The following is a 24,200-nucleotide window of genomic DNA, read 5'->3' as shown; positions in this document are numbered from 1 at the left end:
ACAAACCTAGAGTTCTTTGATGCAATATTCTCTTTTTGTATTTGAGTATTTTGTGTAAATAAAGACTTTTCTTTTGTAACAAGTGTATTCGTTAATATAATCGGTACGCGTTACAAGGCGTTTTAAAACTAAAACTGAGTATCTAAGTAGCGGTTTAAAAATTTTAATCCATAACCCTGTTCACTCAGAACCACCTTAAAGTGATGCGTTTCGCAATAGAACAAACATGATAATTTATTGTTTTAGACAAATTATTCATTTTTCGGCAGGAAATGACTCGACGCACAATAAATAAAAATATCGAGTTTTGACGTTTGGCTCTTTCATAACGGTTTTTCATTCTTGGCTATTTTGTAAAGTAGCTACTATCTTAGTTGAAACTGCTTTTTCTACTAAAATGGCCAACAGTCTGGCTAGTTTACACATTAACCGTAACTTATACATATTTCTCGTATCCTGCATAAATATACGTAATATAGTTTAATAATTTTAACGACATTTTCAATTGTCAATTCAATTTATTTGTACTTAGTTATTAGACACAGGGAATAAAACGAGTGTAACTTTGGTGAACTTTTAATTGAAATTATTTGTTCAGAAACAATATTAACTTATAAAAAATAATACATTTCACATGTACTTACAGAAAATAATTGTTGTGAAAACTTTAACAAAGAACATAAGTTTGAATTGTTTTTTTCGATGAAGTTATGACAGAGATCACTGCAAAGAATTGAAATATATTCTTTATTAAAGTGACAATTTCAATTATTAACATTTTACACCAATCACATTTGTTAACTGAAAACGAGGATAAATACCCATTTAGCCTGTGCATGAAATACAAAACTAAAAAAAAATGAACAGAAAACATATGCCTTTGCGCTAAGTGGTGGCTAAACAAATATTCACACCTAAATAAATCTAACTTAAATGAGAAAGGAATACAAAAGGAATGGATCACGGAGTGTTGAAGGAACGAAGACTTCTGTAGCCAAAAGGACAACTCATTCACACATACTTAGAACAAAACAACGATGAGTAAATATTGCATCTACAAAAAAAAAACACAAAAGGTTGAAAGATCTCACTTACCGTCGTTAAATCAAATTTGATACCAATATTTTTGGCAAGTACTGTACAAACCTGATCAACATCTATAAAAAAAATCCATCGACTAATACTTGCGAGTCTTAATATAGTTATATCTAAAAAGTATCACAAATAAACTTTAAGGATTTCAGGTTCACTAACTTATTATCACATCACTTTATATATTACAAAACTCATTCACACGCGGTCAAATCACAGTGGATTAGGAGCAGGGAAGGACTAGGTTTTAGGAGCCAGAAGTCCTCTAAGGATCAAGGTTACAAATACCGATTTTAATTCCCCTCCAAAATTGAAGGCGAAACTAGTTATTTAAGCACTCACACATTTTGTTAACAAATACAACCTAAAATACCAAACCACATGCATAACTACTTTGTCTAATTTTATCCAACTTAAGTGTATAACTTTTAACTTGAATTATCTAACAATTAAACTGATGCTTAATTAAATAAGTGCACTGTAGAATTACTTAGACTTATAACAGTTAAACACTACACACTTAAGCACTTGTTTTCATTGAAAATCCCAATTTTTTAACATTAATAATTTGAATTAGTTAAACCTATACTCAGTCTTTTGTTACCATGTAAAAAACGAAAACAAATCAATACTTCTTAAATTAGGTGATAGTTAACAAATAACAACTTGCGAGTATAGGTTCTCCTTGTTGATATTTAAGTAACGTTTCTAAAGAACCCACCCTCTTGATCCTGGTAAAACCTGGCTGAGTTATCGCGAGTTATCCAAGTTGCCCCACCCCGATTCTACAGTTTGTCTATAGCCCCTTTTACCCTAAAAAATAAATACGATTAGGAAGAAGATAAGTTAAACAATGACAAAACTAACCTGTGACACTTCATATTCCATAAAGTTGTGAAAGTCTTTCGTTAAGTTGTGGTGGAAATTGATCGCTAAATCGGCGCCAATTTTCTGGTCCTACTTGCGATTTAAAACTGTGAAGAATCTAAAAAAAAAAACGAAAAACGAAATAAAAACGGGAATAGAACCGAAAAAATGTAAATTACTAAAGAAATTGTAAAAAATTAAATTGTACAGAATTTTTGTACAGGGTGCTGACACACTCTGGAATTTCAGAAAAATAATTGTGGTCAACATTTTGACATTTTAACAGTTAACATTTCAGCGACATACTAAAAATTCATATCTCTTTTAATATATATATATTTGATACATATTTGAAACGAAGATGTTACACATTTTTTTCACAGAATTTACTAATGTTGATTTTCATTTTTTGAAACATTTGTTTAGCTGCAATAATATAAAGTGCACTTTTTTAAATGAAAATCATAGACGGCTTTAACATTTTAGGAAAAGCTTATTTTTAAATAATAAAAAAAACATTTTTTCTTTTTTCTTTATAGCAATTGTTGGATCTTCGCATTTCTGTGTTTTTCTAATTTTTTGTCCTCTTAACACTATTTTTTTATTGCTTAAATCGATAGAGGAATCAATTACGAATTAAAAAAAGGAAAACCTTCTACACCACTGAAATGCACAATTTAAAAGCTATTTTGATTTAAACAGAGACTTGCAGTTGACCAAAATAAAAAAGCATGAATTTTGAGAAGACAATATCCTTCGCAAGTGCATCTGCACTCAAACTCCTGCCAAGTCCTGTCAGGCACTTGTCAACTTAACTTTGGACAATTTAGGGTTCTGAATTGAAAATATCCAATAAAAGAGTTTACTTTAGCCTCTTCACATAACTTGCAATAAATTAAGACTAATTTAGTAGCATTTCACCAAAAATTCACAACAAAAGTCATGAGTCGTTACTCGATTAATTAGTTCCATTCGATAGGTTTATCACAAATTCCGAATAAAGGCATTAAAATTATTAAAAGTGCACCTAACTACGTGGGTGCATCTACTCGCTTGTCTTCCAGACACTACAGTGTTCACTAAATGAATCACACTAAGTTCATTATTAATTTCAAGAAAAAAACAACACAGAATACATACAATCCAATCAAAAGTAACGCTGCTTTTATTACAAAATAATGCAAATTAGTAATGAACTGAACTCATGTAGTAGTGGGTGCATCTACCCCTCGCATTTAATTGACTTTTCCCAGGTAAATTGAAACATAATTCATAATTGTTTAATTAGTAATTAATTAATTCCTAGTGGTTAAATTTAATTGCCATTGACTTTGCAAAACTCAAACTAATCGTGAATAATTTTAAATCTTTTTATGATTAAATGTGGGTGACACAGTGAATTTGTTTAATGTAATTTTTGCACAAAACAGTATACCTAATATCAAAATAATAAATTTTAATAATACTCGTAGTTTGGTATAACAGAGTTAAGCTCGGTTTACAGATCATTTTAGGAATGCAGTTAAATTTTGATTCGCTATTAACTATCTAAATGGCAACTTAATTTTGAATTAGTTTAATCTAGAATTAAACTTACATTCGCCTCCTGTAAACCGGTCCATAATAATAATTTATTAAATTTTATTATAATTTTTTAATTATAGAAAAATTTATTAAACTTTTTATACCGAAAGATTTTATCAAATAAAAGTTGAAAATTGTAAAATTACATAGAAAATGTGTTATTTATGCCTGAATTTAAGTGATTAAATTGAAAACAATAAATTTTAAAAAGAATATCAAACGCTTTTTTGGAACTTTAATAGTTCTTTAATGTTTCTTCGGACTAATTGTCAAAGACAAATTATAAATAGCTCGCAATACTTTCCTTTCCTTTTACTGCATCCTCCTTCACGTATTAATAAAAAAAGTTCAATAAACAGTGTCAATTTATCGAAACCCATTGGATTAAATGGGCTCGTCCCGCAAACCGTAGATTTTGTTAATTTTATACCTAATGAAACCTCAGAGAAAAACAACATAATTTCCACAAGATCTATGCCCAAAAATTCTCAAGAATGTCTTAAAACTGAATTTTAAGTCATCATGACGCCACAAGCCGAGAACCGCCCACTAGCTTTTTGATTGGTTCACAAACCTGACGCGTATCCTAGATACAAGCTAAAACACAAGCGCAAATCAAAAGTTAGGTTATGTTCATGTTCATATAACGTTTAGCGTGTATTTAGTGGTGTGTGTAAGCAATTACGTGATGACAATAAGCAAACACAGCAAAAACAACATAAGAAATACAAAAATTAACCAAAATCAGTTTATACAAATCATGAAAACCAGCGCCCAGGCATTCTTAACCATTCAATCGTTAAGAAGGGCGAAATTCGTCGAAATACTTAATATAATCGAATGCGTCAACAGTGAGTGCGCATGCGCGCTTTGAAATGGGGAGTTGCTCGGCTTACTACGTCACGGTCATGACATCAAAAATTGCTTTTTTTGACCTTAATACTTAACATCTATTGAAATAAAAAAAATAAGGCTAACCTAATTTTTTATGAATTTTCAAAAAATGCAGTTTAAAAAATTATATACTGCAAAGAATAATAATAGTTATTTATAATACAAGACGATAAGGAGAGTTTTACAAGTAAAAAGTTAAGTTCAAAAGTGACGAATTTCTTTCACGAGACTTTGGAAACGAGTAGTGACTGTGGTAATAGCATTAGCACTTTAATGTGTATATTTGTTAATATTTTGCTTAACAATTATTTGAAAGCATTCATCAATAAAAAAAAGGTCTGTATTCTCGTAAGACTTCAAAAGAACACAAATGCTACCTTAATAAAAGCTTCCTTCAAATCATCCTTTGGTGTGATCCACGATGCTACAGCATCACAGAAGAAAATGAAATCGTTCACAACTCCTCCCGGATTTAACTGTATCATGTGACACATGCCACGGAAAGCATTATCTTTCTCTTCATTATCCCTGATATTTCGCAATGATATGCACCTGCAATATCATCAGTCAGTAAATAGCCTTTTTTACTTATTTCGATATGTAGTGCAAGTGTTTGACACATTTACAGCCAATTGTTAAGTGGGGTAGTTGCTATAATTCTACCACTTTGTCATTAGCATTAGTGGAAAAAATTATGCGCAAATCCCCTGCGACATTAAAGCTGGTGCAACGGTTTATCAGCTGTGTCACACTTGCTTTGAATGGAGCAACCCTTTTCAATTTTTGGTTTAATTTTATTGAATTGGAAAGAGTTGTTTAAATGTAACTTATAGTGAAAGGAGGAAGCATCAAAAGGATAATTGCTATTAAAAAAGCTTGCTTCCTCATAATAAAAATAAAATAAACCAAAAACTAATTGGATTAATAGGTAAAAATAAATAATAAAAAGAGGGTTTACAGACCACTGTCGTACAAACTGTTGTAACATGGGCGCGACATCATGGGGGCAGACAAAACCTAGTCGACCAATTGTTATGGCTATACCGAGAACAAAAACAACAAAAAACTCAACTTAATTTACAAATAAATTATTACAAGTCATATAACTATAAATAAGTATCAATTATAGATAATAAAGTGTGAAATGATAGTACATATAAATTATGAACAAAATCAGTGCTTGATAAAACAGAACTGTCTGTAAATAAATAAATGGAAAAATTATACGTAAATACTAAATAAATGACAGTGTTTGGTCGGTCTTATACAGTGGATCCCATTTCGTAATATTGACGTTTTCACTTCAATAAGTAATCACTGGTCTAATGGAGATAAAACAAACTTCACACAATGTTAACTAAAAAATGCAGTTTGGGAACAGGAATTTTAAAACACCAAACAAAAAACACCAATTCTCATTTTGCACAAGAATTGAAAAACAAATCAAGTCGATTCACTGCAAATCAATCAACAAAAACAATTTATAAAATTCAGGATTCACTGTAAACAAAGTTCCAATTTTATCAACACTGTTGCACATTTTTCCGATGCTCAAAAACGCATCGTAATTATGTTGCTAAACATTAACATAAACTTTGGTAAGATCCACAAATCAATGCTATAAACAAGCGTATTCGACAACACACTAGCGTGAAATCCCAATTCATTGATTTGCTTCACTTACTTACTTATTAATAGCAACAATGCCTCAAACAAACCATAAAAAATGTACATAATGCGCTATGCCAGATACACACCAAAACGATCACTTTTTTTAGAAGTAAACAATTGGTTTGATAGGGTAGTACTAACCCCTAAACAGAATTGGACAAAAAAAAGTTTTTTACAAATTTATCACCAGTTTGGTAAAATTGACAACATCGTCAGTATTTAGGTGTTTTTACCGAAGCTCTATTTTAATTGTTGTGGAATTAACTTTGAATAGGTACAGTTGAAACTATCGTAATTTTTTTACTCTGCTGCTTTCATGATTAAAAAATCACAACTTTTAAGATTCAATTTTCACGTTTACTATCAATAATTTTCAATTTCGTTAATTTGGAAATGTAACAATACCCATGGTTATATTACCGAATAAAAATATTTTAAGAAATTAAAAAAATGATTTCTCCACTTTACTTCCTAATACCGCAAAGAATAATTGAGAGGATTTTTTTAAATTATTCTATTTATTATTAGTATCAATAAAATACCTTGTACAAAGCAAATGACAATTAAATTTACTTAAACACTTATTTTTCATTTCAGTACTGTTAAACTAATCTGCATTAAGTTGTCATTTAGTTGGCGAAGGTTAAATTAATCGCGAATTAAAATGTATTTCATAATAAACAAAATTTTTTAAGGACTAACGACAATTTTTTCAGGTGTTTTTAGCATAGTGGAACAACAACTAAGCACTCTTTGTCTCAGAATTCCTGAAAAATACTTCAAAAAGATACCTTTGTTCAGCAACTAAATATTAATTAATTGATAATTGTTTAATTTTATAAGAAACTGAAGAAAATTTCAAAAAAAAATACATGTACAAAGCAAACATAATTTTTGCATGATTTCTAGTTTTGGACATACAGAAAAAATATACTTCCAACTCACCCTGTATGTATGTTCAGAGTGTTTAAAGTAACGCATAAAATAAAAACTGGTAACTTAAGATTTCAATTGAGCGTATTAGCCACGGCGGCCAATATAGCGGCGCCATAATATCATCATCAAATTTTTTAAATGAAACGACACAATTTTTTTTGTATAATAGGCCTTCACAACTGTGCTACTTATTATGAATGTAGGTGAACCGAAAGCGGATTATTTTTTAATTTTTATAATAAAATTTATATTTGTTATTTTTCAAAAATAAAATAAAAATGCACAAACAGGTAACCTAGTATTTTAAAGGAGCTCAATTCTGACCTAACTGGATCTTAATTCTTATGAATATTAGCCGCCATGACTGATGCAGTTACGTCAAATTTAAGCACAATAAAAATGTCAAGTTACCTGTTTTTTGCATTTTTTTAATTTTTCAAAAATTAAAACGATTACAAATTTTATGCGTTACTTTAAACTCACGCTGTATAAAAATATCAAACTGCATTTGGATTTTGATAATACGAAAGATATTTTTATTAAACTTCGCTAAACTCTCGATTATAAGTCGGAAACAAAAGAAGATAGCGAGATGCGTTGTTAACACAAGGTGAATCGGCTAAAAATAAATCTATTTTTTCATTACCTGGCAGAAATTAGCAGTTGACAATGAATGAATAGTTATTAAATTATTAAATGAACCATACTTGTCTTGTGTACATAATACGTCAAAAAAATTATCGATAACTACTAAACTAAAAGTAAAGTGTGTTCATTATGAAATTATATAAAAATATCAATCTGTATTTATACCTAGATACAGGCTGTTCCAGAAATACGTGTTCGTTTTAACAGAAGTCAAGAAATAAAACAAAATTTAGAAAAGATAACATACTGAAACGTGTACGTGTACCACCTATGTGCACAAAAATAAAAGGCCCGAACTAATTTCGTTGTGATCGAAACAGACAATTTGAACAATTTAAAACAACGATGAAAATTGTTGTCATGAATACAAACTAATTATTAAATACTGACTGGCTCGTTTACACAAAAGAAAAGAGAAAAACAATGAAAATAATAAATAAGAATCTTGCAAAATGTTATATCGAAAAGTTCTTGTACTTGAAGCAGTTCTAAACTGTTCGGAACATGGATTTTGGTGTGCCCGGCAAAAATCAACACAAATAGCGCCACATGTGTTGTACACTTTTTATGCGGTCCCCTAGAAACAATACGAAAACATGTGTCAATAGTTGATTGAAAACAAATAACAAATGTATTGTTTCTAGAGCCCTCTGAAGATAATTGAACAACTACAAAAACAATATCGTACCTTACACCACCCTAAAAACTTTATAAAAATAAAGACACTTGCAGACGACTTGCATTTATGATTAACATGCAGGTTAAATTAAACGTAAACAAACGCAATCAACTTACCAGTATTTTCTGATAATGTTTTGGGAGTATTTGGCCTGTTTATAATTTCAATAAGTTGGTTTAAAACTAAAGGTATATAAGGTCGTGTATCGGCACCTAAAAATTTTATATGAACTAAACTGAAATAAAAAAACGTGACTATACCGAATTTAATACTAATTTCTCCAATGGCCCAAGTGGCATTATTGCAGACTGAAATATATTCGGGATTTAAATTCTGCCCGAGTATTGGCAAAAAATCTGGTATACGAGGGCGAACATGTTGAAAACAAGCTTTAGTCAGATCACCAAGCAATGCAAAAGATGACTGTCTAACTTCAGGCATTGAATCCTGCATACAGTGATGAAGCAAGTCCATGATATTACTATTTTGCACTAGTTTTTCTATATGTCCATCTAAGCCTTCAGCTAATCCTGACAACAGATCTAAAGCTACAATCATAAAATCCTTATCAGGCGCATCAAACTGGTCAGGATTTTGCATATTTGCCTAAAAACGGAACCATAAAGTAACAATTATTTGAATAAAACCCAAAAAAAATTACCATCTGCAAATAAAGTGTGTGTTGGACTAAGGAAACACATCTGCAATAGACTGGTTCACAGTAGGGCAAAAATCCGGATTGAAGAGCAGTTGCAATACTTGATAAACACTAAAAGTGAAATATTTTTTAATTAGTATTAATAGGAGGGTAATCACTTGGGCAATAAGTGGGCCAAGAGTTTGTGCAATATAAACAAAAAAATCTAAAAAGATGAAAAAGAATAAAAGCTAAAAAAATAATTTGTATGTTTTCTGTCGAAGTGGATGAAAATTCCAATTTTGTTGGTGATTTTAAATATGTTCAATTTTATTTATTTTTTCGAGATTTAATTTTTCATTTATAAAATAACTACTTTCTGGGTGTTTTAAAACAAGTGTTTTATACCTTAAAAATTATTTGGAGCTATAAGTGTAATTTTTTGTTTAGTATTACTTTGGTGAAAAGTCAATTATTTACAAAGAAAAAATGTAAACTTAAAACAGATAAAAAATAACATTACCGAACTGCTAACATATCAAAATCAAAGATTTATAACAATTATTACATTCTGCAACTCATTTAAATTATTAATTTGTAACTATTTTTTCAGTAAATTTAGTAGGTAATCGAAAACTAGAAGAACGATGTAAATTTACAGAACTTTTGCTTCTTTGGTACACATTTTGTTTTACTATTTGTGTTATCATTATCACTTCAACTTCAACTCAACTGTGCAGCATTTTCCACTACTCTTTACACCAAAGTTCAAAATCATTTTAGATTTTCTTTTATAACTCCTTAATAGAGAATACTCGATTTTTATGAAATTTGATACAAGTAATTTGTTATTAAAACCACATGTTTTGGTGCTATCTTTTGTTTTTTTTTTTGTTACGGTAAAGTAACAACTTTACACATTTATTTTAAACAATTTTTGTATGGGCCATTAAAAAGTTATTAAAACAAAACAAAAATAATTTTTGAACTTGTTAAAGGGTGCAATTAGTAAGAGGTACTCTCTTCTAACTGAAATAGTGAAGATTGGCTAAAATAATACATCATACAACAATACAGCTGAGGACAAGAAGATTTTTAGTCTGCACTAAAATGTAAATTAGGGTTTTCTCGGGTACAGATGTTTATTGCTCACTTCTTACACTTCTATAAACAGATGTTGTAATACGTAGGTACTGAATGAAACCCTAATTTGCATTTTACTGCAGACTATCCTAAGCTTCATTGTTGTGATATGATATATGATTTTAGTCAATCTTCACTATTTCGGTTGGAAGACAGTAAGTTGTCCCCATTTTTCATTTTTTATTATAGTTTCCTTAACACTTTACCCTGTATATTATATATTTTATCATTATCATTGGAATAATGTGTAAATGAAATCAAATCGTATGTTTAAGAAAAAGTAATTAACTTATTAGCTTATTACAAATAGTAGTATTGACGAATCATATAATAATTGTTTCAACAACATCTGGATAACGTTAGGAATAAAGATTTTATGTCAAAAAGAAAGAATATAAATAAATAAATTCCTATTACATACATAATCTAAAATCTACTAGTTACAGTAACACAAATCAAAGAAATAATTGTAGTATTATACCATTCCATAATAAAAAAAATAAAAAATATTAAGTCTGTTGAAACTGATAAAATTCTAGCAAACATTCCAAAATTTAATACAAGGGTTTTTTCCTGAAAAATTTAAACCATTGTAATTCCATTAAAAAAGAGTAGAAAACATCTTATAAGCATTTAACGACCAATATCAATTCTAAATAGTAAACAATATATATTTGAGAAAATAATAGCAGAAACTTTATTTGATCTTTATTTGATTTTAAATTAAAAAAATATTTGTGTGAAAAATGTCAGAATTTCCAACTACAAATATTGTATTAACTAGTAAAAACTGATATCTTATATTCATTAATAAGCTTTTTATTACAGTCTTTTTTATTATGTAACCGTTTAAATTTGTGTTTTTTTTTTGCTTAATGGATTATTCAGAATATATCATATTATCATTATTAAACAAAAATAGATTTTTTCATAAAAATAGTAAGTGAACTAGAAATTGCATACATGGGGCAGATATTTTCAAGCGATTACCCCTTGTTTTAATCAATTCAATTACATACCTCCAATAAAGGAAAGAGATCCTTGTCCTCATCTTTGAGGATATTCCATTTCTGGATCAAAGGTGGCATAAGCATGCTAATATAATCCGGTTTGTTTAAATGGTGTCCCACTGAATCAGCCAATGTTCCAATAGCGTCGTACAAAATTAACAAATTCTTGTGCTGGTACTTAGAAAAGGCGAATACTAAAGTTTCTAATATAAAACCTAAATATGGCACGAGTTCGGTGCAAGCTTCTTCTTCCAATGTCGCAAACGCTGAACAAGCCGCTTCTTGAACGCGTTTATTACCGTCAAGAATTTTTTTAAGTAATTCAGTCATAAGAGGCTTCAAATATAAATCGTGCGGTTGAGCGACAACCCAATGCGAATATCTACTAAGTGTCCAACACGTTATCGCTCGAACTAGGGCTTTTTTGTCATTTAAACAACTGAATAGATACGGAATCAATTCAGGAAGATAATTCACCATTCCGGACATACAGCCCTCTGCTATCGCACCTAAAACAATTGAACTTGTACCCACTTTTCTCCCCTTATTTCACCTCAAACCTAAAGCCAAAATTCCAGATTCTTTGATGTTCCAGTCCTGGTGGAAAAGCGTCTCTTTTAAGATAGGCGTAAGGATTGGTAATAAATCTTCCCGGAAAACGTTTGCCAACACGTCCAAAGCTGCAGCACTGCATTTTCGCAGATTCCAATCGGACAAAGAACCGTCATCACCGTCGTCTCCGTCGTCAAAATCTTCGTCGGTTTCTACACTACCATTTTCAGAATTTGTGCCATTCTGTGTTGCTGAGGTTGCTTTAATTGTGGTTTTTGATTTGTGGAAACGAGGACGGATGTCCTCGTCACGATCAGGAACTGTCTCGTCCTCCTCCACGTCACCCTAAAACATCGGTTTCAACACTGACGACACAAAAAATACCTTGTGTTAAGGCGACAAAAGAATTTTCTATTTTCCCCGGTATTTGTAATGTAATCCAATTTTAAACCGTCAACGTAACACATTTTTAAAAAACGCTGGCAATATCTGATACACTCACTTCGTTCGTGCCATTTCTATGTCTAACACATTCTCTTTTAAGTGTTAAAGAAGGAATAGTGGCTAGGTAGTGACCGTTGCTAAGCAATGATGCACCTGGAGTTGTCTGTGACTGCCTATAGAGGCACTGTCTTTCTGCGACATTTGGGGCACTTTAAAATTATAAATGTTTTAAATTTTTCAACACATCATCGCATTAAATCTTTGAAGTGTTGTTTATTTGTTAGAAGTAATTTTTAAATATTCCTTTTTCATTGCGCAAAAACAGATAACTGATCAAAACTTTGGAATATGAGAAAGTCAACTTTTTAATTTGAAAAACAAAACTTGGTTATAATTTAATTTAATCACAATGACGTAAAAAATCATTTGTTCCAACAAGATTTCTAATGGTAGCTCAGTAGAAAGCAAATAATGTCAAACTACATTGAATTAGAATTTTTGTGCAATTAAATTCCCTGAATTACATAAAATTAACAAAAAACCTGAAAATGATTGAACAAAAAATAAAGTTTAGTAAACAAATACTTAGAATGGTATTAGTAGTTGTAATATAGGACACAACGTGATACTTAAAAAGACAAAATTCTATCCATGGTAGTATCAAATGGGTACGTGTTAGGCAATATAGTAAAAAAAATTCTTTGTATAACTATTTTTTAAATAATTTTTTTAAGTTATGTTGGAGATATAGCGTACGCCACTGATCTGTTGATACGTAATTTTAGCACAGTTAGTGGAAAGCATGAGAATCATTTGATGGCAATGTACTTGATCAATGCAACAGTGATCATTGTGTATTATCGATATTCATGATGAAAATGAGTATCTTTTTCCATTACAACTCATGAACACCGTAAGTGACATGAATTAAGGGGTTACTACCTCTACAAAATAAAACCGTAAATACGATACAGATCGTATCTACTTATCCGTGGAAAGCTGTGATAAAATTTTGTCGGTCTATTTAAGAATCATGCTGTATAGTAATACAATTATAATACATGTTTGCTAAAAGTATATTTTTAATCAAAAACCACTCGTAATAATACACAGAATTCAGTGTTTACTATTAAATTTTCTAATTATTAATATGTTAAAATTTATCTAAAATATGTTCTAAAGCACTGTGATCTAAGTGACTTTCTCAATAACATGAAAGCAAACACTTTATTATGTAGAAGAAGCTTTGTAACTGTAAAAATTAGAGCTGTTATTTCACACTAAAACGTGCACCCCTTAACCTAACAAATAATTACAGGGATAGATTTTGTTCGTAACTTGGCCTAGATAAATAAAAATGTAAAAATAATTTCCTTGGTGAATTATTGTGACAGATTTAATTACGAATTGAATTAATCACTACGTTATTGAAACAAAATAGTCCGTAACGGTCAATAAAATAACCAGTGATAACGTTTCTTCATTCAAAAACAGTTTCTCGGTTTCTCAATCAGTTTTCAATAAAATTATCATTAAAATTAATGGTGCATAACGAATCGTAAATGTGATTGTTTTAATCAAAAATAAGAATCTAATGGTAAATTTTTACCATTTTTACATACAAGCAAGAGAAAGACGTGTTAATGTTTGTAATACTTACTTTGAGCAAAATAATGTCAATCTCTGAATACTTCATGCTTCTAACTAAAACAGGAATCAGTCTACTGAGGTAGGGTCCAAGGACGTTTCTACAGACAGGTTGTTCGGCCAAAGATAGCCAAAATTCACAAGCTTCTAATGCAACGCCCTCGTCAGCATCTTGTGTTCTGACCAACATGTATTCAATTATATTTTCAATTTGAGGTATGAGCCGATCCAGACGCACTTCTAGCAGCATAACCAATGCCCTGCAAACGTTCTTCCGAACTTCTGGATCATCATCAGTTGCAACGTGGAACAAATTCTAAAACCGGAAAATGCGGTACATGTTACATGTGGAAAGCGAGAAAAGAAAGTCACTCTTAAAAATTTGGACACCTATTATAAATCTCCCATTCAAAAATTGATTTTTATAACACAATTAAAACTTTAGGACTTTATAGAAAATGCGTTATTTACAACAACAAAAAAATACAAATTCAAAAGAATATACCAAATGAATAATTTCCATGTATTAGTAAATTTACAATATGTTCATAGAGGCATAGAAACTTGCAAAAATAATTCAGAAATGCTGTATTTTGGCTTTTCTCCAAGCATTTAAAAAGTTTTATACTGAAAAATTAAAGTTACATCTTCCGATGCACCAAACAAGTTATGTTATCAATTACTCATAAATAAGGATTGAATTTCGATTAGACAGGCAATAAAATCAAACTTTGCTAAAACCAAATTTTAATTATTACTTATATAGTACATATGTAATTTGTTTCAAGTTATGTGTTACCAACTTTTTTTAGTAGGTATTTCATAAATATACTTGTATTTATATAAATTTCTTAAAATTCATTCTTCCCCACGTATAAGATAGAATTTTGAAAAAAGACAAAGTAGAATCTATAAGATAATTCAAGGAAAGTGTTTATAAAAAAAAAATAATCCAGATTTCAAATCCAGAAATGGCTTTAATAAAAAATCAGAAAAAATTAACCTAAAAAATACAGACAAACCTAAAAAATAATTTGGAAATATTTTAAACGACACTATGTTTAGTTTTTACTTTTTAATGTCCATTTAGTCCATTATAGGTCTAAAAGACAACATGAACTATAAAAAACATAGTTAGAACAATGTAGTATTTTATTTAAAAAATAAATAAACATAAGAAAGTACAAAAAAGTTCAGAAATTGTTTTTTATTTTTTTCCAAAAACATTACTACCACTAAGTGGTAGTGGTAGTCCGTGAGTACGGGTTTAAAAAAGTGTAAAAGTTTTCTCTAAGCTCTAAACTTGTAAATAGATTATAGAGCGTGTTAGGGAATGGTTTAGCAAAAATTTTAAGATAGAGAATGGCACAAATGAATTTATAAAAATCGCTCTGAAATTAAAGTCCCAAATTTTGAGAACCGCTAAACTAGAATGATAAAAATTACCGTAATTTTTCTATTACAAGTTGTTTTGTTATTACATTTTACAAAAAAAAAGAAATATATGTCAGAACCCAGATTCGAACCTCCCGCACAAATGAACATGCTATCAATTATTGAATAGTCAAAAATGCTCAAGACGTCCATGCGCCACTATGTGCATTTTGTTTAAACTACTAATAAACTACCATAAACCACACTGTGGTTCTCAACAGATAGGTTAATAAATTTTTTTGAAAAAAGTATGCATTTTTTGAAAAAATGATATAAGAATTTTTAACTCGTCTGATCATGACAAATTTACATACAAAATATTGCTAAGTCATTCCCTAACACCCTGAATTTAGTGCTAAAAGTTTTTTAGTTTTATACTTCCTCCACCGGGAGGTGAACATAAATTAATAATTTTTTTACAGTAGCATTTAACATATAATTTTTTTAATTGTTATTTTTAAATGGAAACACCTTTAAACCCACGAGCCAGAACGAACCACTATTTCAACCTTTTCGTTTAATAAAAACCACTCATTTAAAAATATTGTCTTCAAACTTAAAATGAAATGTCAGATTTATTTTACATTTTTTAATATCACTTTATATTTAATAATAATTTCTAGACTTATAGAAAAAAAGATTGATAGAGTTAACTCACTACTTACAAATTTTCGGTGTTATAACAAAATTGTATAACATTAAAATAAACCAATAATTGCATTTGAAAAACATTTTATAGCTTACGTTTATATTTTTATGTAAGAAACAAGTGTTCACAAAAAAATGTATACTACAAATTTAACTGTTTTTATTAATGTTTTTCGGTATTTATTCGTTTATACTTACAATTAAAATAACTAAATAACTTTTTACTAGTTTGATATTTATTTGTACACCTATTCAAGTGACTTTCCCCAAGAGAGTGTTGTACATACCGTTAAAAATGAATCAATGTGTGACATAAGAGCCTTAGCTCGATGCGTGATAAACTGGTTGACACATCCGATGGCATACGACCGAATTTTGGGACTCGAGTGGTTGAAAAATTGCAAAAACTTCGGTATTAAAATCTCAAGAGGATTGTTTGTCGTGTCAGCGTCCAACGCCTCAGCAGAGTCTTCGCAAATTTTCTGCAAAGCCCCAAATGCCCCTTCACAAACATTGTAGTCTTGTGAGTCCAACATTGTGCATAAAGCTGGTAATAGTTCAGGCCATGACGATAAATCGCCTTTGCTCGCGATTGTTGTTATTAAAATACCAACAGTGGCCCGGATTAAGGGGGATGGGTCACCCACAGCTTGTAAACATTCATTTTTGACGAAATTTGTCACACTTGGTTGGAGGCTGTTGTAATGTGTTTTGACGTTATTTTTCAATATTAAACCACTCAGCGACCGGGTTGGTTCATCTTCTGAGGTTAATTTCGTCAAAACAAACATTAAATAATTATTGAAGTCGGGGTACTTGTTCAACTCCTCCAGTTTCTAGGCACGTTAAGGAAATTATCACAAATCGAAAATACATGAAAACATGTCAGGGAAACTCCAAACTCGCTAATAAAAACGTAAATTATGTAAACAAACTGAAAGCGAAAATGAAAAGCGGTTACAGTACAAGAGGCTTGTTTAGGCTTTGGTTGATAAATCCATTTTTATTTGGCACATGTGACACGGTAAATAGAAAGGATACTTGCTGAACAGTCCTTTGAGTTGCTGTGTCTGGTGATTGTGACTCCTTGAGTAAGGTTAAAATTTCCCTTAGTCCTTCCTGTTGAGGAGTCCACTCCATTTTCATGTCGTGTTTAATTTAAACAACAATTCTATAATAAAATGCTTCCAAAGTACACGTTTTATTATAAAATCACAAAAGATGAGGCCGAGGCCGACATCGAACTTCAGCACAAATATTTCACTACTAGAGGGGGAAGATAACGGAAACGGAAAACCTAACAGTTTCACGACTTTGAGTTCATATTCAAAATTATAACTAAACCAAATACAATGCCACTACCACTAAAAACAATAGCGTTAATTTAGAAGTAGTTGTGATTATTAATTTCTTTAAATCGTGGCTTCAGAAATTTTTACCGTGTGTGCTAACAAAGCGCGCCAAATTCAAACACTGTTTACACCACATGACAATTGTTTTATGTTGTAACCCGTCAATTATTAATAAAATAATGTGATAATCATTGTCTTGCAGCGAAGACTACTAAACGTAAAGCCACTAATTTATTTGTCAAAGATGTGGGTTACTGACATATACAAAAAGAGCGAAAATATTATTGTAGAAATGGAATAATAAATACGATAATAATAATGTGTGATGTGATGACTGATGAGAGAGGTGACACAAATCTAATTAAAAATTACAAAACAAACCTAGGTAAAGTTTGTAAGGAGAGACCCGATTTTTGGAAGGTTGGTGTCAAAAAATTTGTAAAAAAAAAAAATTAGGTGTTAAAATGTGTAATTTTGTGTTGAAGAACTTAAAAAAGTTAAATAGAACACCCTAATAGCCTAACTAGAGTAACATTATTGTTATTAGTAGCTAAACATTTCACTTTTCGATCACTGGTACACTAGTTAATAATTTTTTAACGTATAAAGTTAAATACCTTTTGAGTAAACATGTTAATGTTGTTAGAGAGATAATTTTAAAGTCTTTTAGATGCAAAAATAAAAAACAGGATGTTCCATTTAAAAAATTTAAATTGTTCAACTAGCAACAAACCTCTACAGTTTTTTATCTTCTTGATTGCAGTGAGCTAAAAAAGTTATATCCTTTAAGTTTGAACTTTCTTCTTTAAGGCTGAACTGTACTGAATGAAAAAAATATTCGTAGTTCAAAAATTATGAAAAAAATACCATAATATTATGATGGCCTTAGCAACAACATATATAAATTTTGAAACAATTGATAGTGTCGTTTAAAAATAAAATGAAAAAAAACTATTTTTGACCATTTTATTTTCAATCTTGCCCATTTGAAGATTCGCCCGACAGCCTCTTTTTCAGCGTACACTAGCAGCTGGCGACAAATCCTTGAGGTGGAAAATTTTGCAAACGCCATTGCACGATAAAAGTGCCATCTACGTAACAGTAGATTAAATATTTTTTGAGAAACTGTAATTTTGATCATTACTTTATTTGTTCTCGATACAAATTTTGAGCACATCGGAGTTGAGCCGGATATACTTATCATAATCCTCAAACATAAAATTATAATTAAGCGGTCTCTCATACGAGTATGATTATCTTCTAAAGTGATCGAGTTAGACTGAAAATTAGATACCCAGCTAAACTTTCAAAAATTGTGTAAATAAAATTTTTGACACGGGGTAAAAAGTTGAGATTCATTAGGTGATTGTTGAAAAAAATCTGCTAAATACTCGTCATGGTGGAGTGGATTCTTAGTTTTTATTTAATAACTTTTTTGATAAAGCGTGTTTAAGTTAAGCTTTGAAATTTTACAGAGATTTTCCCTATGCTCACAAACGGGAGCGTCACTCTTAAAAATATCAGTCTTAACGGCTACATCTAAAAATGCAAACAAAAAATATAGGCTGTTCTATTTAATAAAACAAAAGTTTGCATTGTAGGTAATTTCGGAAACATCCTGTATACTTGAAAATAATTTTAGGTAAGTTACGGGGTTAGTAATTACGACTTCTATAAAAAAAATATTAATTTTTCTACGTTTAAAGATCAATGATTTTTCAAATCGCTGGGACACCCTATATTTTTTATTAATTTCTACAGCAGGAATAATAAAAACATAATTTTTATTGCAATAAATTCTATTACTAAAACAAACAAAACGGAATATGTTTTGCAAAAAACTTTCTATTGCACAAAAAATGTATAAAGAAGTTAGCTTAAGAAGTTAAGAATTGAACCTAAATATTGTTCTAAATTTGCTGGTGTGAAATTAGTTCGTTCTTCTGTAAGAATTCATCTCATCCTAGAAAATAAACTCATTGTAGGTGTATCATAGATTCTCATTAACTCATTCTTACACAACTATCCACTAGAATACTTTTTATAAAAATTTACATTACTTTATTTACGAGTTCAATACCTTCAACAAGTGACAGGCCAAGGACCTTTAATCATCATTTAATCATCCCTTCTAACCTCCTTGTAACAGGTCGACTATTTCTAATTTTGTTATGCTGCTTACAAAAACTGAAACAGAAAAACACTAATAATTGAAACACATATTGTACCTACATTCTAAATAAAAAAAACGATATATGTATTACTGAAAGACTGAAATATTCAAAAAAGCTCTAAATATTTGCGGGTTAGAAAAGTTTCCTATTATCAGGTTTTTTATTTATAATGTGCAATATTTTCACATCTATGAGTGCATTTTCTGATATATTTAATTATTATTTTGCCTAAAAATTACAGTAAAATGTTTCACGGTAGTTTACTTTGTAACATCCGAACTTTGTAATATCCGAAAGTAAATTTGATCCCCTGTGTATTCCAGGTAATATTATTGTTGTTGTCGGAAAACATATTTTTCCAAGAACCCGAGAGTAATAAAATAAGACTCTATTTACTCCAAAGGCCAAATCCGAAAGTAAAAAATTACTTTAGAATTAAAAGTTTAATAAAAGTGTTAAAAGATTCGAATAGCCAACAAGAAAAATCTGCACAGAAAAAAAGCTCACAAACATTAATGTCCACAAGAAAAAAAAATAACATTTTCTGTCTTGTATTTACAATACAAGGGTAGCATTACCCTCAGTCTGCTATCCTTTAAGCCGGTTTTATGTTTTAAAATGTAATTAATTTTCAATTTGTTGCTGTTAATTAAACCGAAACTAGTCCACATTTTATTTTTTTCCCCGGTTGAATCGCCGTAGTTATTAATTCCTATGTTACAATAACAAAATTGAGTTAACATTACCCACAAAATTTTTGCACCAAATCAAATATTTTCTTTTTATTCATAACAAATCAAAATAGCAACTCGGAGGTGAGAAGTAATAAGAAATTCAAAAAAGAAAACAGAAGTTCAGTCTCTCAACGACTTCAAATCGCTTTTATTTTTAGTAGATATATTGTATAGTTTCTGAGATATTTAGGTAATCAAATTTTTTCGAAAAAGTATTGTTATTTTATATTATAAAGCTGAGGACGCCGGCTCGGAGAAACACAAAATCTTACTTACTTTCGGTTTCATCAACGATAAATAAATCGTCAGATATAGTTTATTAGCTGTTTCAAAACTATAAAAACGCCAACTTCGCATTTTATTGAATTATTTTTTCAAATAGTACGTATAAAATTGTGAAATAGTTATTAATAATTAGATCTCTGATTGAAAGTGAAAATTATATTAGCTATTATTTTTTTGAGGTGCATGAACAGCTAATAACAGTTAATTTTGAGAAAAAATGAGACGTTGGTGTTTTTATAGTTTTGAAACAGCTAATATATGATCACTTGATCAGTATTTGCTATTTATTTACGTTATTATGTTATTAAATAAAAAAATGTTTTACTAAACTTTGTTTAGTTATCATTGTTATCAACTTATCGTATATAAATTTATCCACGACAGCAGAGATTGTTTTTTCTCTGTGAGTTAATTTTTTGTGAGCTTTTTTCCGTGAGTTTTTATTCATGTGACCTTTTTTTCTGAGTGGGTTTTTTACTATGTGGGGTGGTTTCACTGTGAGATTTTTTCTCAGTGCGTTTTTTTCTAAGTAAGCTTTTTTCTGTGTGGGTTTTTTCCGTGTGAGTTTTTTTGGTGTGAGCTTTTCTCCGTGTGAGTATTTATTTTGTGCGCATTTTTCGTGTGGGCTTATTTCATAGGTATGTATGTACAACCGCAGCATGTATAAATTATTAATTTGAATTTTTGCACTAAATCGTAGATGGCAGCACGCATCCAATCGTCATTCTAGTGTCAACTGTCACATTTTGCAGTAATTGTTTGTAAGTGTATTGCAAAAATGGGTTGTGATGGGGGTACAATTCCTCGTCGAGACGAATTAGTTCGAGTGAAAAAGAAGCCTGAAGCGGTAAGCATTCCCATATACATATTTCAGTTTTCACAATAAACTTACCTAACCTCATTTCAGAAAGACAAAGATTCCGAGTTAGTTTTCCAGTGGAGATACTGTGCAGTTACACAGCAGGTGCTTCAACCCCCGATTGTTATGTGCGGTTTGGGCAAACTGTACAACAAAGTGTCCCTAATTGAATTACTCCTTAACCGCGAAACAATGCCACAAAGTGCACTGCATATCAAGGGTCTTAAAGTAAGTGTTGCGGTCTCTATCTGCCTCATTTAATTACGGGTTTCAGGATATCAAAGATTTGAATTTGACTCCAAATCCAGCTCATGAAAATGTGGACAAAAATCATGGTGAAAGTGACAAAACAGCTCCTTACATTTGTCCAGTAATTGGGCTTGAAATGTCTGGCAAATTCCGATTTGTGGCTTTGTGGTCGTGTGGTTGTGTGTTCTCAGAGCGAGCGCTGAAAGAAATTGATACGAAAAATTGCCATAAAGTGAGTCTTAAATCAGAAACTATTTTTACTACTTTGTTTTTTTTTTTAGTGCCAAAAACCGTTCACAGATGACGATGTTGTTGTTTTAAACGGAAATGACGACGATCTTGTTGTTATGAAGCAAAGAATGGAAATACGCCAACAAAAATTTAAGAAAAATAGGGAGAAAAATAAGAAGGTGGTCAAGGTGGAAGAGGTTACAACACTAGCAGAAGTATTTTTGTTATGTTTTATGTAATTTTATAATTAATACTTTTCTTACAGAGTGTTGATACAACAAAGCCATCAACAAGTGCAACTTCTAAAAAGGTATCTTTTGTTTTTCATACTTTATCAATAATAATAATAATAAACCTAAAAATAAAATATATGCTAAAGAAAAATACTAAGTAATAGTAAGAATAAATCGAAAATAATATATTTTTTAAGTATGTAATAGTAGTGATTAAGTTGAAGAAAAGGAAAAACTGCAGAATGAAAAACAAAAATAGCAAAAGCACAAAAGGTGCTGTTTATGGTCAGATTTAACAACAAATATCTAACAATTTATAAAACCTACAACTTTGCTTTTTTTGTGTTACAGTAAAAAAATACTACAAAAAACCCACAGAGAAGGAAACTCAGTATTGTATAAGTTGTGTTGATACAAATGGGTATTTACGTGCATATACAATTTTTTTACTGGATGTTTACTTTTACTGAAGAAATTTTATAGCCATTCTAGGAAAAATGCAGTTTGTTTTATGATATTTAAAATTTTCACGCCCAAAGGGGATCAAATATAAAAATCCGTTATTTTTTGAAGTTATATTCTTAGAGTTTCCACCCCCAAGGGACTTAAATAGGGGATGAAATCTTGTTTGTAATCATAAAGATAGGCAAAATTAGCTGAGGTTCACATTGGGTCACGGTTTTAACGTTATGATGAAATTATGCGTTCCTATATTTTGTTACTTTTCTGCGCTGCAATTTGATAGTTGATTTATATAATATATAATTCTTTTCAGGTTGAGTCGGATTCGAAGAAAATAAAAAAATATATACCTCCACTTAACGGCGCCAAACGTCCTGGTTCGATTAAAGAAAATACCCATGATGTCAAAAAAATTAAACCATCCTACAGTGTTGCAAAGGATCCTAAGGTGTCAGATGTGTACAAGTCTATATTTACCTCACATGAATCAGAAAAACAACAAAATAGGGCTCACTGGGTCACGTATAATCCATTTTACAATTAATATACAAAGAAAATCACATTTAAATGTTATTTGTATTAATTGGGAATAAAGTTATAGAAATTCTTCTGTAGATGTTTCTGTTGCTTCAATTAACAACCCAAAGTCCAGCTCTGTTAAACTTGCTTTAGCTGTAAGTAAATCAAGGAATGTGTCTAATGGTGACAGCCTGTCACCTGACGGAAACGCAGTTAGACCTAAAATACCCATAGAAGAATTTTAATAGGAAACATTATTGCAATAAGCACCTCTGAAAGCTTTGTTTTTCTGAATTCCGTGTAAACGTGTTGTACCAGTTTCAACTCCCGATAACACGTTCAAAGCGTGTTCTCTAGCCCGCAACATGAGACTTACAGGATGATTCCATTGGTTTAGAAGCCTTTTGGCCCTTGATCTCGGTAGTAAAGTTAAAAGTTTTAGTTTCTGGTGTAAGCCACTTTTGCAATTATCGATATCTAAAACAAATGATTAACTAAGGAAATGTCCTTGTTAGACTAAAGGGGACGATAGTGTTACCAAGTGTGCGATAAAAACAAGTGCACTAATAGTATATTAAAAAACAAGTTTCATAAGACTAGTCTTAAAGCACAAATTCAGTTTCAAAAACAAGTGGCGTTAGCGTTAGTTAATATCAGCGAGGAGTTTAAAAGGCATTATTTTCGTGCGTTCCCCAAAACGACAATCCTATTAATTCTTTGAACTTAATTTAGTGAAGCATCAGTTGCTTTTCTTTCCTTTTGTAGTAGGTAAAGTCTATTTGTTAGTGATTTTCAAATCTAACCATTACAAACCAAAAATCATTTATCATAAACTTTGGAATACAATAAAATCCATTTTTTTTAATTTCAAAAACAATAGGTTAAATGTAATATGATATTTTCAGTAAAAAAATGAAGATATCTAATGGTAGATTGAGAAACCTCAGCAGAAAGCGAATTAAGAGTTTAAACTAGAAAGTCATTCGCAGAATATATTGAAACTGTAAGGAAAGTTCAAGGACCTGCTTCCCTTTCCAAAAAAGCTTTGTAAATCTCGCAGCCACAGACATTTCATGAAATGTATAAAGCGTTTCATGTTTGATTTCGGCAAGTGGCTGCGACATATATATTTCTATTGTATATTAAAAAATATTCGTAATAATTACACAGAATTCAGCGTTAGCTATTAAATGTTTATTTTTTTTTGTGTGTGAAT

The 24,200-nt window shown here is 30.4% G+C and overlaps 3 protein-coding genes across 6 annotated transcripts in view; 1 reads left to right on the top strand and 2 right to left on the bottom strand.

Annotated features, from left to right (window-relative positions):
- Positions 1–562: 562 nt before the first annotated feature.
- On the bottom strand, positions 563–17,173 carry Tnpo (Transportin). Of its 2 annotated transcripts, XM_970651.4 has the most exons (12): positions 16,928–17,173; positions 16,174–16,722; positions 13,818–14,120; positions 11,722–12,058; positions 11,171–11,670; positions 9,033–9,140; positions 8,632–8,977; positions 8,488–8,583; positions 5,400–5,475; positions 4,815–4,989; positions 1,960–2,077; positions 563–1,905 (listed from the first exon to the last, which is right to left on the bottom strand). In XM_970651.4, the coding sequence occupies exons 1-11, from the start codon at positions 17,030–17,032 to the stop codon at positions 1,970–1,972; spliced, it is 2,703 nt and encodes a 900-aa protein (XP_975744.1). In that variant the 5' UTR covers positions 17,033–17,173; the 3' UTR covers positions 563–1,905; positions 1,960–1,969. The 2 variants fall into 2 exon arrangements, 1 of the variants encoding a protein (XP_975744.1); XR_010335632.1 differs by lacking the exon at positions 5,400–5,475.
- Positions 17,174–20,819: 3,646 nt separating this feature from the next.
- On the top strand, positions 20,820–23,072 carry LOC655552 (uncharacterized protein). Of its 2 annotated transcripts, none has more exons than XM_064359385.1 (7): positions 20,820–20,834; positions 21,132–21,278; positions 21,339–21,518; positions 21,565–21,771; positions 21,821–21,985; positions 22,036–22,080; positions 22,779–23,072. In XM_064359385.1, exons 2-7 carry the CDS (start codon positions 21,210–21,212, stop codon positions 23,007–23,009), a joined length of 897 nt encoding a protein of 298 aa, XP_064215455.1. In that variant the 5' UTR covers positions 20,820–20,834; positions 21,132–21,209; the 3' UTR covers positions 23,010–23,072. The 2 variants fall into 2 exon arrangements, with proteins under 2 accessions (XP_064215455.1, XP_967198.1); XM_962105.5 differs by lacking the exon at positions 20,820–20,834 and adding an exon at positions 20,925–21,069.
- pigeon overlaps positions 22,970–24,200 on the bottom strand; it is a 44,481-nt gene continuing 43,250 nt past the window's right edge. For both annotated transcript variants that reach the window (XM_008200794.3, XM_064359375.1), the window contains exons 11-12: positions 23,255–23,461; positions 22,970–23,203 (exon numbers count right to left, since the gene is read on the bottom strand). In XM_008200794.3, the coding sequence (XP_008199016.1) occupies positions 23,061–23,203; positions 23,255–23,461 (350 nt within the window). In that variant the 3' untranslated portion in view covers positions 22,970–23,060. The remainder of the gene's footprint in view (positions 23,204–23,254; positions 23,462–24,200) is intronic.

This window comes from Tribolium castaneum, chromosome 10 (assembly GCF_031307605.1).
Source record: "Tribolium castaneum strain GA2 chromosome 10, icTriCast1.1, whole genome shotgun sequence".
NCBI lineage: Eukaryota > Metazoa > Arthropoda > Insecta > Coleoptera > Tenebrionidae > Tribolium > Tribolium castaneum.
This window is presented reverse-complemented; position numbering and strand designations above follow the sequence as displayed.

What these genes read in the sequence shown, in the direction of transcription:
- Tnpo (XM_970651.4), bottom strand. Translation starts at nt 17,032, where the DNA reads ATGAAAATGGAGTGGACTCCTCAACAGGAAGGACTAAGGGAAATTTTA. An exon ending in ATCTGGAATTTTGGCTTTAG is followed by an intron (nt 11,671 to 11,721) that starts GTTTGAGGTGAA and finishes CAATTGTTTTAG; the next exon opens with GTGCGATAGCAGAGGGCTGT. An exon ending in AGAAATTAGTATTAAATTCG is followed by an intron (nt 8,584 to 8,631) that starts GTATAGTCACGT and finishes TAAAATTTTTAG; the next exon opens with GTGCCGATACACGACCTTAT.
- LOC655552 (XM_064359385.1), top strand. Translation starts at nt 21,210, where the DNA reads ATGGGTTGTGATGGGGGTACAATTCCTCGTCGAGACGAATTAGTTCGA. An exon ending in TGCATATCAAGGGTCTTAAA is followed by an intron (nt 21,519 to 21,564) that starts GTAAGTGTTGCG and finishes TACGGGTTTCAG; the next exon opens with GATATCAAAGATTTGAATTT. An exon ending in ATACGAAAAATTGCCATAAA is followed by an intron (nt 21,772 to 21,820) that starts GTGAGTCTTAAA and finishes TTTTTTTTTTAG; the next exon opens with TGCCAAAAACCGTTCACAGA.